General features: G+C 39.7%; 1 protein-coding gene across 1 annotated transcript; it reads left to right on the plus strand.

Moving 5' to 3' along the window:
* The first annotated feature begins 6,828 nt into the window (after nucleotides 1-6,828).
* sparcl2 (SPARC-like 2) lies at nucleotides 6,829-14,849 on the plus strand. The gene is made up of 10 exons (XM_085369738.1): nucleotides 6,829-6,849; nucleotides 6,960-7,038; nucleotides 7,434-7,510; nucleotides 8,081-8,153; nucleotides 8,502-8,613; nucleotides 8,810-8,928; nucleotides 9,010-9,164; nucleotides 12,873-12,985; nucleotides 14,043-14,137; nucleotides 14,794-14,849. Exons 1-10 carry the CDS (start codon nucleotides 6,829-6,831, stop codon nucleotides 14,847-14,849), a joined length of 900 nt encoding a protein of 299 aa, XP_085225864.1.
* Nucleotides 14,850-15,102: the final 253 nt, after the last annotated feature.

The raw sequence follows: 15,102 nt of genomic DNA on the forward strand, positions 1-15,102 counted from the left end.
GACAACCATCAGATAAGAAATAGGGAATTCAATAATGGTGCAAAAATAAAGAAAAAGGGCATTGCTCTTAAAAATGTACGTTACACAGTCAAAAACAAAATAAACAGATAATTTATACAGGTATATAACTTGTCTTTTAAACAAAATACCAGTGTTGTTTGGAGTCTGGCGTGGCACTGACAGTGAAGTACATCTTTTTCCGCCTGGCAGCTGAAATCTAACTTAATAACAAGTTGCTGCTTTACAAGCAATAAATACAAGCACCAATTCAAATATAAGTAATAACTTTAGGTGTACTGCCTCTGCCTTATGCTGTCAACTGCACTTACTCAGACTGACAGCAAGACAGTCTTAAACCAATGACTGTCGAAGAGATGGATGATCTGGCTCCACCTTCTCACAAAAATGAAGGCAAGGTTTCCCGCTTACAGGAGCTGCAAGCCAAGACGGAGATATCAGTGGCTGGACTTGTTTTGGCTGGGAATCACTTTGAGGTTTTTCCTCATAAAACTCTAAGCTAAACATGAACTGTTGCACTCAGTGGACTTTAACTCTTTATTGTTAAATTAATTTAGGTTTTTCATTAGTTTAACTGCTAAGGAAACTTCTAGCTTGGTCTCAGTCTAGTGAGCTAACACCTATTAAATAGCTAGAAATGCCACACAGAGTGGATACATGCTAGTCACAGATGAAGTCAATGAAATAAATATAGAAATCAAGGAAAGACAAGAGACCTGGGCGTGATCCATCCTTGTCCCTGCAAATCTAATATGTGAGTGTGTACCGAGACATAAAACACCACAGATAGGACGGCCCGAATAAAATACATCCATTCTAATTCCACCAAGTACCCCTCAGTTGAACCTATGCTGGCCAAAATCCAGAAGAACTTAATTTGAATCCTTTGTTATGAAATCAACCAAAGATCAGATAAAATTGAAAACATTTATATATTTATTTAATTATTTAAAATTCTCTTTCACTGCTTGTGTAACAGATTCAAGCAGAGCACATTCATTAGAATTAGAAATTAGATTTGGATGACATTTGTATTCTTATCTACTAATATTATTTTATTATTATATTAAAATGGCAGAAGACTCAGTTTCCTTTTCATAAAAATGGATGGTAGAATTGTCCTTCAATGAGCTAGTTTTTACTTTCTTACTCCAAGTACATTTCAGAGCCTCTACTTTTTTTGCTTTTGATTGAGTAAAGAAGTTGATTCATTACTTCGAATTTTACGAGTATTTTCTTTTTCTTTTTTTTTGCTATTTTCTGCCTTTTTCAGATAGCATAGTGTAGAGAAGACAGGGAGGTAGGGAAAGAGTGGGGAGGGAACACAGAAAAGGGCCTCAGGACTCAGTCAAACCCAGGCTAAACTGTTTAGCCTTGTGGCATGTGGACTCCTGCTCAATCTGTGAGCAACACTGGGACTGGCTGACACTGTTTTCCAGAGAATTGATTGTTCAGTAAGCAGTGACTTCATACCTGTTGATCTACAATTTGGAACCTCGTAATATGAGTTACTATAGTGATCACATCCACTTTTGCAGTACAGAAAACTCAAGGTTAACCCCGAAGTTACTTGAATAACATTTTGTAGTGCAGTGTAGTCATTTGCTTTGACATCTCTGGTTGGATTTTCACCAAGGTACAAACCTAACTCATATCAGTGCCACTTGTTTTGCATACCTTGTCTCAATTCTCTAAAGCTTGTCTTTCTTTCTCTAGTACAGCATCGCTCTCACCAAGTGGGAAATCAGACTGTCATTATGTACGTCCACATGCTGTTGCTCTCTGCACATATGCAGTGTTGTCTCTATTAAGATGCTCAACATGAGTTTTTATTTCTTTTTGGAGGGAGTGGCGGGAAATTTCCTCAATCGAGCATAAACTGGCATACTCAGAAAAGCTCTTTGAATACTGTTTGACTATTTTGTGAGCAACAGCACAACACTGTGCTTTGCTTTGCTACCTCATTTCATCGACAAGGACGCAAATCATTTTGCAGTGATCGGGGTTGAGAAGTCTACTCCCATTTGCTACTGCACGGCATAATTCACTTGGTATTTGGCCCCAGGGAGTCAGCCCACATAATGGCAGTGGCTGAACAAAAGGTTGGTGAGCTCATGTTGTCCGAGGTGACAGTGGAGGAGGAGGAAGATGGCAATTTTGCACGAACATCACCAGATGCATTTGTTCTGTAATTAATAAAAAAAAAAACGAAATAAAACGCACCAACAAAGATACTACAGACATTACAGTAATAAAAATGTAATATTTTAGGACATTTCTACCTTCATAAAATCCACAGAATACCACAGTAAGCTGTCTTAAAGCAGCCTAGGAGCTAACAAATCTGATTGGACAGGAGTATATCTGAAGGGTCCACACCAGGAGCTTCTTCCACATACTTAAGATCGTCTGTGCATTCCACAACCCAAGATAGAAAGAATACCAGGCAGCACTCTGGAAATAGCCATCTGTACCTCCTCCTCCAAAGTTTAGGACATCCTTTTAGGTAAGAAAAAAGGGATGAAGACCAAGTACTGACAAGCCACACAGCTTGTACCTTTTTGCATGTGCCTCAGAAAGGAAACGAAGGCCCTGATCAGCCAGCATTAAAAAATAAAGCTCTCTAAGATAACTTGTACAGCATCTCTCTGATGATAAGTCCATCGCTTGGATTTCTCCAAATACAGTTCCCTCGTCACATTTATAAAGCATAAGAAACATGTTTTGTTGTATGCAGTCCCTTTCAATTCTGCCTCATGTCTAGCTTACTGTTCAACTGGGCAACAGCTTCTCCCATATCCTCACTGTAATGTGAAATAATCGGTTCCCTTATCAGCAACAAGGGAAGGAAACAGACTGCCAGCATTCAAGCAGGCTAGAAGTAGCTGATGTTTTCAGCAAGAGTAGAACACGAGTTTTTATAGTCGTGCTATTTTCTTGAACAACTGGCAGTTTAACACTGGCAGCAATCACAGAAAGCACCATTTCTTAATAGCTTATCACTTCTACTATTTGTCTGTTATGGGTTGTTTTGCGCATCATTGCCTTGGTACCTGAGCTAAAATAGCCTTCTGTTCAGATTCACTGTGAAGTGCTTCTTAACTTTAACCAGATCTCACATAATATGTAGTATAGTAGTATGATTTAGCAGTTAATCAAACTTTACCCCCTTTTCGCTGTTCTAAATTATTGACCTGGACACAAATGTGGGTGGATCAATTTCATAAAACCTGCAAAAGAAGAAACTGTAGCTGAAAGTTTCGACACAGCAAGCCAGCGTGGCGAAAGTCATGTATTTTTCTTAAACTCCTTTGAATAACAGGAACAACAATTTCCCTGCAATGTCAGATAAAACAGGGCCAGATTTTTTTCTTTAAGAACATGGCATTTCCTGATTTTTCCAAGCAACTGTCTGTATGTCCCATTGTCATTTCAGCTGACCAGTAATTCTACTTGGAAAAGTTTAGCTGCTGGCGATCTAAAATTCACAAACTGTGTGAAGAAAAATAGCATAATAAGCACCAAGATACAGTTTGCATTAATACGTCAGACATCAAAGGCAGAAAAATCATACTTGTTATTCATCTCTGGCTATTTTCCACCGCATGTCTTTTATTCTGTCTTTCTGTCTCCCTCCCTGAGCCTGGTTCTGCCAGAGATTTCTTCCTGTTAAGAGGGATTTTTTCCTTCCCACTGTCGCCAAAGTGCTTGCTCATAGGAGGCCATATGATCGTTGGGTTTTTCTCTGTATGTATTATCGTAGGGTCTACCTTACAATATAAAGCACCTTGAGGCAACTGATGTTGTGATTTGGCCCTGTATAAACAAAACTGAATTGAATTGAATTGAAACACCCCCATTTCACCGCAGTTCTGTATTTTTCATATCACTTATCCATTAAAAGCATTCAAAACAAAAAGATTATTATTTTGTTTTATAGTTTTTGCTTTATTCATGTCAGCCATTAAAAATATGTATATGAATAATTCTTAAAGTAATATTCTGTCAAGTGGCAAAAACAATGAAAAACAATGGCTCTAAAACAGATTAAAGGATACATCAGGTTTACAAATCCAGATGAAGTGAATAGAAACAAAGGAAGGATTTTATGTAACATGAGCATGAAAGTGAATGAAATCCAGCATTAGTAGGCAGCGATAGCTCAGTAGGTAGAGTGGTCACCCCATGATTGGAAGGTTGGGGGTTTGAATCCACTGACTACTCTAAGGTACCCCTGAGCAAGGTACAGTCCCTACAGTCCCTGCTCCCCAGGCGCTGGATTGGTGGCTGCCCACTGCTTCACTGAGTGAATGGGTTAAATGCAAAGAGTAATTTCCCCACAAGGAACAATAAAGTATGTGTTATTAAATTGCTTGTTTTACATCTTATGAGTTATGCCTCTTTTTCATTCCAACCCCAAAGATAAGGGAAGTTTAAAAAAAAAAGAATGTTAAAAGATTTCAAGAATCTGCTCCTTAAATCAACGGTTGCACAGCAACTAGCAAAGATGGCTTGTAGTTGTTTTATTTGTTTGCTTAAAAAAAAAAAAAGATCTGTGATTTTTGGAGATATTTACAAAGATTATTTTAAAAAGTAGATATAAAATTCAAATTCAAATTCAAATTTTATTTGTCACGTACACAGTCATACACAGTACGATATGTAGTGAAATGCTTGGACAACTGCTCGTGACCTAAAGAAAACAAAAAAGGAAAAGGCTATGAATAAGATAGGAAATAAATATGAAAAATTAAAAAGGGTAAATTTAACTAGGAAGGAATAAAATATAAATTAAGGTTAAAAATGAAATAACTGTACAACACAAATTAGAATGAAGGGTAAATTTAACTGGGAGAATAAGATAAAATATATAAATTAAAGTTGAAAATAAAATAACTGTACAACAAAATACACAATATAGAACTATATAAGAATGTATGAAGAAATATAAATAAATATATACACAATAACAGCAATAACACAATAATAATATACACATCAGTCATCAGATATATGTTTTAAATCTTTAACTTGTTCTATCTTTCTGGGGTGCAAGAGTAGAACAGTGTACACCTTTATTAATTATTGGTTCAATTAAAACACTGTCTTACTTATGTAAAGAGCCTCATCTGAATAAAAAATGCAGCTGCAAGTTAAAATGGCTCTCTTTGTCCACCTTGCTAGTACTGACGGCATCACAAACTTCCTGCAGATTTGTCGGCTGCACATGAACTGAATCTGCTGTTTCATCGCATCTCAAATGTGCTCTTTTGGATTGAGATCTGGAGACTGTGGAGGCCGTTTGAGTGCAGTGAATACATGTTCGTGTTCAAGAAATCACTTTGAGATGATTTGAGCTCTGTGACATGGCGCAGTAAGCTGCTGGAAGCAGCCATCAAAAGATGAGTGCACTGTGGTCATAACACAGTGCTGTGGTCAGCAACAATACTGAGGTAGTGGTGGTGTTTAAGGGGCTTAAAGTGTGCCAAGAAAAAAATGCCATACATCATTACACCACCAACAGCAGCCTGAACAACATCCTGGACACTACTATCAAAATGTTGCAGCAGAAACTGAGACCCTTCAGAGTGGCCCGACCAGATCAGCAGTTTCACATTCAAAGTCACTTAAATTAACTTGCCTCCTCATTCTGATGCTCATTTTGAATTTCAACAGGATGTCATATGATTGGGTTATAAGATATTTTGTTAACAAGCAGTTAACCTGCTAAAGTGGCCAGTTAATTTAAAAAACAAGAACAAAAAAAAAATCTCATTAACTTACATTTTATGGGCTGTGAACAGAGACTTAACTTCAGGCTTGGTAATTGGTGCCAGTTGTCTGCTGGGTGGGTTTAATTCGCTTTCCAGTCATTGACTTCAAGCTTTTTCTTTACTGGTGTAAACAGACCTGTGTGTCTTCTATCAGCTTTTCTTAAACCAGATATCAGCACCTAGTTCTCTTGATCTTGACCACTCAGTTCTTCTCTGTGCACCATACTGCCGATTGTTGAGTTCCTCCCTCTATGAACTAACTCACTGTTTATTATCCAGCAGATAATGCTGTCATCTGCATACCTTTTTTAAATAAAAGGCAGTCCAGTAAACAACCAGCACTCACTGACAGCTCAACAGTAAACAGTAAGTAAAGTTTCTGACATTGTCGACAAAGCGGCTAGTTTACAAGCTTAGTAAAAGCAGAAGTCGCGGCATATATATTTTGTTGGACTGCAACAGTTAGCTCTCAACCCGAATGAACAACCTGTTTAAAATCATTTTGGTGAAGTATTGGTAAGGAGTGGCTTTCCAAGAAAGGTGGCTGCAGAAAGGAATAAACCCCTGTGCCCTCGTCAAATTTACCAGACTATGGACACTTGTGTCAAAAATGCTTATAAATCATCATACATTAGCCTTGTATATTTTTAGTGGTAGTCACATAATGAAATTGTTGTTTTCCTTTCTAACCACTAGAGAGCAGCCTTTGCTATGTTATTGCGTTTGACCGGTCATATTTTTAAAGGTATTCTTCTTCTGCATATACTCTCTCTCTCTTTTCTCTTTGGGTGTGTGTGAGCGTGTGTGTCTGAAACACAAAGGGAAATTTCAGCTTGAGACAATAGTGTGACCATATGGTCTCCCTGGCTTGTAAATCATCATGTGGTCCAGTGCCAGCTTCCATGAAAACTACTCCACCTTCCTAAATTCTCTCTCTCTCTCAGATCTTCTTTACGAAAACATTCAAGTGCACATGGTCTTAAACTAATACTGACTTCAGATACCTGTTCACTTCACTGCAATCAAAAGCGGGCTGATGCGAAAGAGACTCAGAGAGGTAAGGAGAAGGGGAGCTGAAAAAGGGGCGAATGCAAAGAAAAGATATTCAATCAAATAAAAGAAAACATAAAGTCTGTTAAAGCCAGCTGCAAAAATATTCACCCTCAGCGGAGGAGACAGAACAAGGAAACGAAGGAGAACGCTAACAAGGGAATAACAACAGAAGGAAGGAGTGACAGAGGCCCTGGTAAGATGTTTTTCCTCAAGCAGTCAGGGGATAGAAAATGACTTGCTATTCTGCAATAACTTCCTCAACTGAAAGCTGAATGTTCTCTCAGTGTAATTCAACCCTCTGCTTCCTCTCTGATGGAAAATCATTTTCTTTGGTGCTTAAAACTCAATGAGCTGCATTGTTTCCCGCTACATTATGAGAATGACTGGAAACAGGGTAAAAGTCAGTAAATTACAGCACAGCAGAAAGAACAATTAGATTCAAATGCACTGATTAGCTGTTCTGGGTTCTGGGTAAACTGATCATTTTCTGCAACATTTATCTTTATTCGATTTTAACTCAATATGAGGAAATGTAAAGGAAGATACTGGAAACATAAAATATGTCGATTCGTCATTTTCCTCTTACAGCCCCACTGGGTGGCTCAACCATGAAGTTGAACATCATTTGTAGCTTGTTTCTGCTCCTGGGTGTTCAAACAGTAAAGGTATGTTTAACTTAATCTGCCTAATTTCGGCTTTCCACAAAAAAAAATCGTAAAAAAGGGTCAAGGGTCAATGTAAATATTACTAATGAGTGAAAAGTAAAAATATTTGAAATTATGTTCTCCTGACTTTTTTTTCTGTTCCACTCATCAAGTCTGTTTTGTCACAGGTGTTAAAAAGAAAATTTCCGAGTTATGGAATGTGGCTCCAGTATTTTGGTCACCTGTTTCACATTTGATCTGGGAAGAATTTAGGGGCAGATGTGGACCTGGCTGAGACTACAAAGTTTGGAAATATCAGTATGGAATTGAGGTGCACTGTGAGAGCAGATTGATGTTGAACGGATGCCCATTTTTATTTTGGGTTTATGATGTGTGCTCTTTACAGTACAATGATGCCAAGAAGCTGACTTTTCTAATGGTACAGAATATTAGTTTAAAATGAGCCCGGGGGTTTTAATGAAAGGGAAATTTATGCCAGAGTTCGGTGCTGCCACTAATGATTTTGGCCGCAGATAAAACATAAATGCCCGCTTTTTTTTTGTCTATTAGAAAACTGTGTGTGTGTTTCAGGGAGGCAGAGCCCAGCGCAAACAGAGACAAGCTGAAGAGAGCCTGAGACCATACATTGGCAGAGTTAAACCAGGTAAGAGGAATGCCACATGACTGCATGCAAGTCCCATGCACATTCCTCTTTTTCTAAATGTGCAGAACTAGAAAGTGATCAAAATACATTAAAATTTTCACATACCTGGTCAGTATTCGAGTCACCATCCAGAACTGGCAGGAACTGTCATGGATGCATGATACACATAAACACGATGAACGCTCTTAAGCATATATTAACATAAAGAAACTATAGCCAGAAATTCTGAAGACAAAATAGGGTCCTAACCTAGTAATATCAAGTTGAAACTAATAAAATGGCTGGTGAGTGTCGATGTAAAAGTAAAAACTAAGCTGACACAAGGTTGTTTTTCTATTTCTGCTTCAGAAAAGCTTTGTGAGCTGCTGAAATGCCGTACTCCAGTGGGGTCTTGGTGCCAGGTAGTTCAAGAAAACGGAATTCTCATCCCCAAGTGTGTTTGTCCTCAGTCCTGTCCTCGGTAAACAACATTTGGTTCTTTAATCATTTTCAGGCTTTAAAATATTTTGTCCTTACAGGAAGTTTATACTTATATGGGATTCACACATATATGTAACTTTTGGAAAGACATGTTAAGGTAAAGCAGTAATCTGGCACATTGTACACTACATTCTCACATGTGAATTTTGTCTGTGGGCACTCGCTCATGGAATCAGGCAGAGGGCACCAGTGTGCAGTGTTGTGGGAAAGACCTATGAGAATGAGTGTTGGCTTCATAAAGATGCCTGCAGAAAGAGGCGCCGCACCGGACTCGCGCACACAGGACCCTGTCTGGGTAAATAGCATTAGACATTACAGACTGTTTCCACTGTGTATCACAGTCTTCCAAATTGGCTCTGATGTGCCTTATGATCAGTCCCCAAGGGTAAATGCACCGAGGAGGAGTTAGGCCAGTTTCCATATCGTCTCCTGGACTGGTTTCTGCTCTTGAGTCGTATGGGGGAATCCTACGCACCTGCTGCCCCGCCCCAGAGCTGCCTGAGCCACACCCAGAGGACACAGCTGGCACAAGTAACTCATACTTCGCACTTAAAGTGAGCCTGTTCAGCAGGTTAACAGGGATAAGAAGATAACTGTGAAGTAGTAAACGTAATTCATGATCTATGATGACCTCAGCCAGTGATGATGGAAATAAAATCATTTCCATAAAGTGAAAAGAAACTATAGCCAGAAGGCAAATACTCAAAGGCATCATTTTCCCTTTCACTGTAACCAAACACTGAACATAAAGCTGTTTTTCATGATAGACACCATCTTTGTGCTAGATACAAACTGCCCTCCATGGGTCTAGTGACTGATCGATGTTAACAACCTACCGTAAGTGGTAAGTTCTTATGTTGCTTGTGGTGTGGTTGTCCACAGACTGGGACAGGGGCTCTTAAGACACCACGTATAAACAGTATTTGGTCAATATTCACTAAATTATTCAATAACATGGTGAATAGGGGGATAACTTAATATCCTCTGTGCATTCTCTTGACCTCCTGGCCTCAAATGAATTAAGTGAAAGCTCACTGCATTATTTCTATGATACAAAAACAGATGTAGAGTGTTTTGGGATAGTGTTACATCATAAAATTCCAGCATTATGGATGCTGATTCTAGCATGAGAGAAATAGAACTGCAGCCTACTGTAATACTGTAATAGCAACAGTGCGAGTGAACAGGTGAAGCATTTACCGTGTTTCCATTTCCTGTTTAGCTTGGTAGCATGCTAACAGTCTGATGGGAGAAAGACAACAGGTCTTTTATATAAACAAAAGCAATAGATGAAAAGTTGAGGAATCATTTGAATCATCTTGAATGACAATCCATTTCATAGATGCTGAGGTATTTCAGTGGGCACTATGAAATGTTAAAAAATAAAATAATGTGTTTTTGTAAAAGTTAATATTCCGGTAGCTGGGGCACCAGAAAAATACGATAAAATGCAGAAATTCACCACCACTATATATATATATATATATATATATATATAAACACCCAGCACGCCCCTGCGGGCGGTTTATCCTTCAAGCTCGGGTCCTCTACCAGAGGCCTGGGAGCTTGAGGGTCCTGCGCAGTATCTTAGCTGTTCCCAGGACTGCGCTCTTCTGGACAGAGATCTCCAATGTTATTCCCGGGATCTGCTGGAGCCACTCGCCTAGCTTGGGAGTCACCGCACCTAGTGCTCCGATTACCACGGGGACCACCGTTACCTTCACCCTCCACATCCTCTCGAGCTCTTCTCTGAGCCCTTGGTATTTCTCCAGCTTCTCGTGTTCCTTCTTCCTGATATTGCTGTCATTCGGAACCGCTACATCGATCACTACGGCCGTCTGCTTCTGTTTGTCTACCACCACTATGTCCGGTTGGTTAGCCACCACCATTTTGTCCGTCTGTATCTGGAAGTCCCACAGGATCTTAGCTCGGTCATTCTCCACCACCCTTGGGGGCATCTCCCATTTTGACCTCGGGACTTCCAGGTTGTACTCGGCACAGATGTTCCTGTACACTATGCCGGCCACTTGGTTATGGCGTTCCATGTATGCCTTGCCTGCTAGCATCTTGCACCCTGCTGTTATGTGCTGGATTGTCTCTGGGGCATCTTTACACAGCCTGCACCTGGGGTCTTGCCTGGTGTGATAGACCCCAGCCTCTATGGATCTTGTGCTCAGAGCTTGTTCTTGTGCTGCCATGATTAGTGCCTCTGTGCTGTCTTTCAGTCCAGCTTTGTCCAGCCACTGGTAGGATTTCTGGATATCAGCCACCTCCTCTATCTGCCGGTGGTACATACCGTGCAGGGGCCTGTCCTTCCATGATGGTTCCTCGTCTCCCTCCTCTTTCTTGGGTTTCTGCTGCCTGAGGTATTCACTGAGCACTCGGTCAGTTGGGGCCATCTTCCCAATGTATTCTTGGATGTTCGTTGTCTCATCCTGGACTGTGGTGCTGACACTCACCAGTCCCCGGCCCCCTTCCTTCCGCTTAGCGTACAGCCTCAGGGTGCTGGACTTGGGGTGAAACCCTCCATGCATGGTAAGGAGCTTTCTTGTCTTTATGTCAGTGGCTTCTATCTCCTCCTTTGGCCAGCCTATTACCCCAGCAGGGTACCTGATCACGGGCAGGGCGTACGTGTTGATGGCCCGGATCTTGTTCTTACCATTCAGCTGACTCCTCAGGACTTGCCTGACCCTCTGCAGGTACTTGGTGGTTGCAGCCTTTCTAGCGGCCTCTTCATGGTTCCCATTTGCCTGTGGGATCCCCAGGTACTTGTAACTGTCCTCTATGTCTGCAATGTTGCCTTCTGGTAGTTCAATCCCCTCAGTTCTGACTACCTTCCCTCTCTTTGTTACCATCCGGCTACACTTCTCCAGTCCGAACGACATTCCAATGTCATTGCTGTATAGCCTGGTAGTGTGGATCAGTGAATCGATGTCTCATTCACTCTTGGCATACAGCTTGATGTCATCCATGTACAGGAGGTGGCTGACAACTGCTCCGTTCTGTAGTCGGTATCCGTAGCCAGTCTTGTTAATGATCTCACTGAGGGGGTTCAGGCCTATGCAGAACAGCAGTGGGGACAGAGCATCTCCTTGGTAGATCCCGCACTTGATGGTGACTTGTGCTATGGGCTTGGAGTTGGCCTCTAGTGTTGTACGCCACATCCCCATTGAGTTCCTGATGAAGGCTCTTAGGGTCCCATTGATCTTGTACAATTCTAGGCATTCCAGTATCCAGCTGTGGGGCATTGAGTCATAGGCCTTCTTGTAATCAATCCAGGCAGTGCACAGGTTGGTCAGTCTGGTCTTGCAGTCTCGGCTGATTGTTCTGTCTACCAGTAGCTGGTGTTTTGCGCCTCTGGTATTCTTGCCAATTCCTTTTATATTGTATATATGTGTGTATATATATATATATATATATATATATATATATATATATTTATATATATATATAATTTCTGTAATTAAAATTAGAAAAATTTCCGTATTTTTATGAGACTTTAATGAGAATTTCTGTGGTGAAAACTGCAGTAAATCCACAACAAACATGTTATTTAATAAACAAATCTATGTAAAATTAAAGAAACTATAGTTTTGTTACTGCCATTTAGTATCACTTCTGTTATCTCATATTTAGATATGTTACACTATTAAACTAGGTTTTAAAAGTTTAAAAGTTTAATCTATTAAATAAACACTGTGAAATTATTTTAAATTTTGGGCTGTATTTTTGCAGTCTTTTTATGCCCTTACACATTTTTTTTTAATTAAAATTTTTACGATTTTTACACATTTTTCATGTTATTTTTGTTCAGCATGTTAAATCACCTTTCATTTTATTTTATTTTATTTCACTAGAATTTTCATGTCATTTCATGTATTTAAAATAACAGGAAAATTCTGTTAAATTACAGAGTTTCATGGGTTTATTGATTGATTAATTTGTTTCTTTTTGTTTCTTTTATGTTTTCGGAGCATGAATCATAGATGCGTGGGACGTTAGGGTTTGAAAAGTAAAAGGCAATGTAAAAGTACCTTCTTTCTAACTTTCGAACTACCTTCACTAACTAGTGTGTGATGTCACAATGACTCTGTCCATCTTTTTATACAGTCCTTGACCAAAACCACCATTGTGGTCGGCTGAATCCACACATTTATTGTATTTATGTGATATGACATAAAGAAACAGAAAACACAAGTATTGAGTTGAGTAGTGTGCTTTCTCTCTCTCCCTCTTTAGAAAAGATTTACCCTGTTGGACAGGAATAAAGATGGCAAGTTGAGCCGCAGGGACCTGAAGAAGCTGCATTATAAGAGGATGCCTTTGGAGCACTGTGCTACACCATTTTTTCAGTCAGTCCTGCCTTCAACGGCCTTGCTGCATCACATAATGATTAACTTTCTTGTCTGATATTTAAATAAATTAAATATTGGGCAGTTTATTTGGGGGGGGGGGGGGGGGGGGGGTTAACATCCCACTATAGCAATCTCACAAGTTGTGTGTTACATGCATGTACTAGAAGCGAGCAGATGATAGTGAAACATCTGGCCAATTTGATAAGTATCACAATTTTAAATATGGCCATTTTAATGAGTTGATGAAATCTTACTCAAGACCATTGCTATTTCCTATGTCCATATTTCATCACCTCATGTGACACAAGAGGTTTGTTGGCCTAATTGAAATCTTCTGTCTTTTGCAATATGCTATTGTTTGGCTAATTACAGAAATACAGAGGGTTAAAAATGTGACACCGAGATGCAATTCGCCCCCGCTCTGACCAAGCTGCACCTCCCACCATGCTGTTCTCTCTGCGTGCCATCTATCCATTCATTTCCATGCCAATCCTGTATCCTCCTCCCTTTCGATCTCATGACCACACCATCTCTCCATTATCATACTCCTCCTCCATGCCGAAGTATTTCCTCTTCTTATCTGTGCTTCCTGTTTTTCTCTCATCTCTGATACAAATGCGTTTATCCTCAGCCTCCCTTTCTGTCAGCCAGTTATTCATTTTCACTCTTCCCTCATTCTTACTTCCTTCCATCTCCTTTTTCTTCTCCCATCCGTACTCCCACCCAACCCCCCTTTTCTCTGCCAGTCTGCAATGACAAGTTTTGTGGGAGCAGGGCTGGCTGTGTCAATGTCAAGCCATTCCCAGCAATGATAATGTTTATTACCAACTGTGCCTCCCGCTGCCCATGGATTAACACAAATTGAAGGAGTACCCTTCAGAGATAACGCTGCACTGTGAACTGAAAGACAATGGCTGCTGAAGAGCCCCAGTGCAGTTCCTTTGTACACCTATAGATATTTAAACTATAAACTACATCTCTGTATCCTTGTGGATGTGACTGAATATAGGATGTTTCTGTAAATCATCTGTTTTCTTCTGCGCTATGTTTGCAGGTCATGTGATCGTAACAGGAACAGGGAGGTGACCCTCAATGAGTGGACAGCATGTTTGGTGGATCGTTCTGAGGCCTGGTTCTATCAATTAATGTGTCAGTAACAAGTTCTTACCTACATTTTGCTGTAATTCTTCATAGTCACACACAGCGGTTTAATTAGACTACAGATTAAATTTCTATATCTGTAATCAAAAGTCCAAGTTAAAATCTGCAAACTCTATTTTATGCTGTTGATGAAGAGCAAAGATGCTCCATAATTATTCTAGACAGCCTGCTTCCAGTTTTGGTCAAAATACATGCACAGGAGAGAAATATCACTCCCACCACAGCTGCAGGAGGGACAAGAGTAGTAATAAGACAGATTAAATGATTGAGGTTTAATTGTGTCTTCTTTGTATCTGAAATGTTAAGATGAGACTTTTTTTCTTGAATTTAAATGTCTGAATTTGAAGAATTTTAATTAGGAAAAATAGTATACAGTGTGCAGATTTTTTTTAGAAGAGTCAGATCACAATAAATCTGTGGATATAGTTTAAAGCATTTAAATGCTAGCATGGCAGTTTTAGGTTCATTCTTTACCAGCTGCAGTTCTCACATTTTCTATAAACCACAGATTATTTCAGAGCTATTTTCTTTTAAATATTTTATCCTTTTTTCCTGTCAAAACAGCCAGTTGTCTGCAGGGGGTTTATTTGTCTGCATCACTGCTATTTCAAAACCTAAATTCTTAATTTTTGTTTTACCCACAGCAATGAGAATGGGTTCTCTGAAGTTGTGTCCTACAATCAAAAGGAACTACCTCTGACACGTCTAATTCTTTGTGCTGTTAGGAACTTGCAGGTCATATCATGACAGTTACTTGATTTTAAAGCTGATATTAAAGGATGACATCGCTACACACGCTGACTTAGTCATTGATTTTACCTCTTCTGACATGTGATTTATGGTGTCGTGAAATCTGATGGTCTGCTGGGTGCCCGTGGGTTTTTATGTGTGCTCAAAGGGGACAATTAAAGGTCTAGACAGGCTGAATGCTAATCATATTGTTGTTAATTACA

This window comes from Diplotaxodon limnothrissa, linkage group LG13, assembly GCF_057381915.1.
Source record: "Diplotaxodon limnothrissa isolate DT_005_m linkage group LG13, D_limnothrissa_male_GT1.1, whole genome shotgun sequence".
Classification (NCBI taxonomy): Eukaryota; Metazoa; Chordata; class Actinopteri; order Cichliformes; family Cichlidae; genus Diplotaxodon; species Diplotaxodon limnothrissa.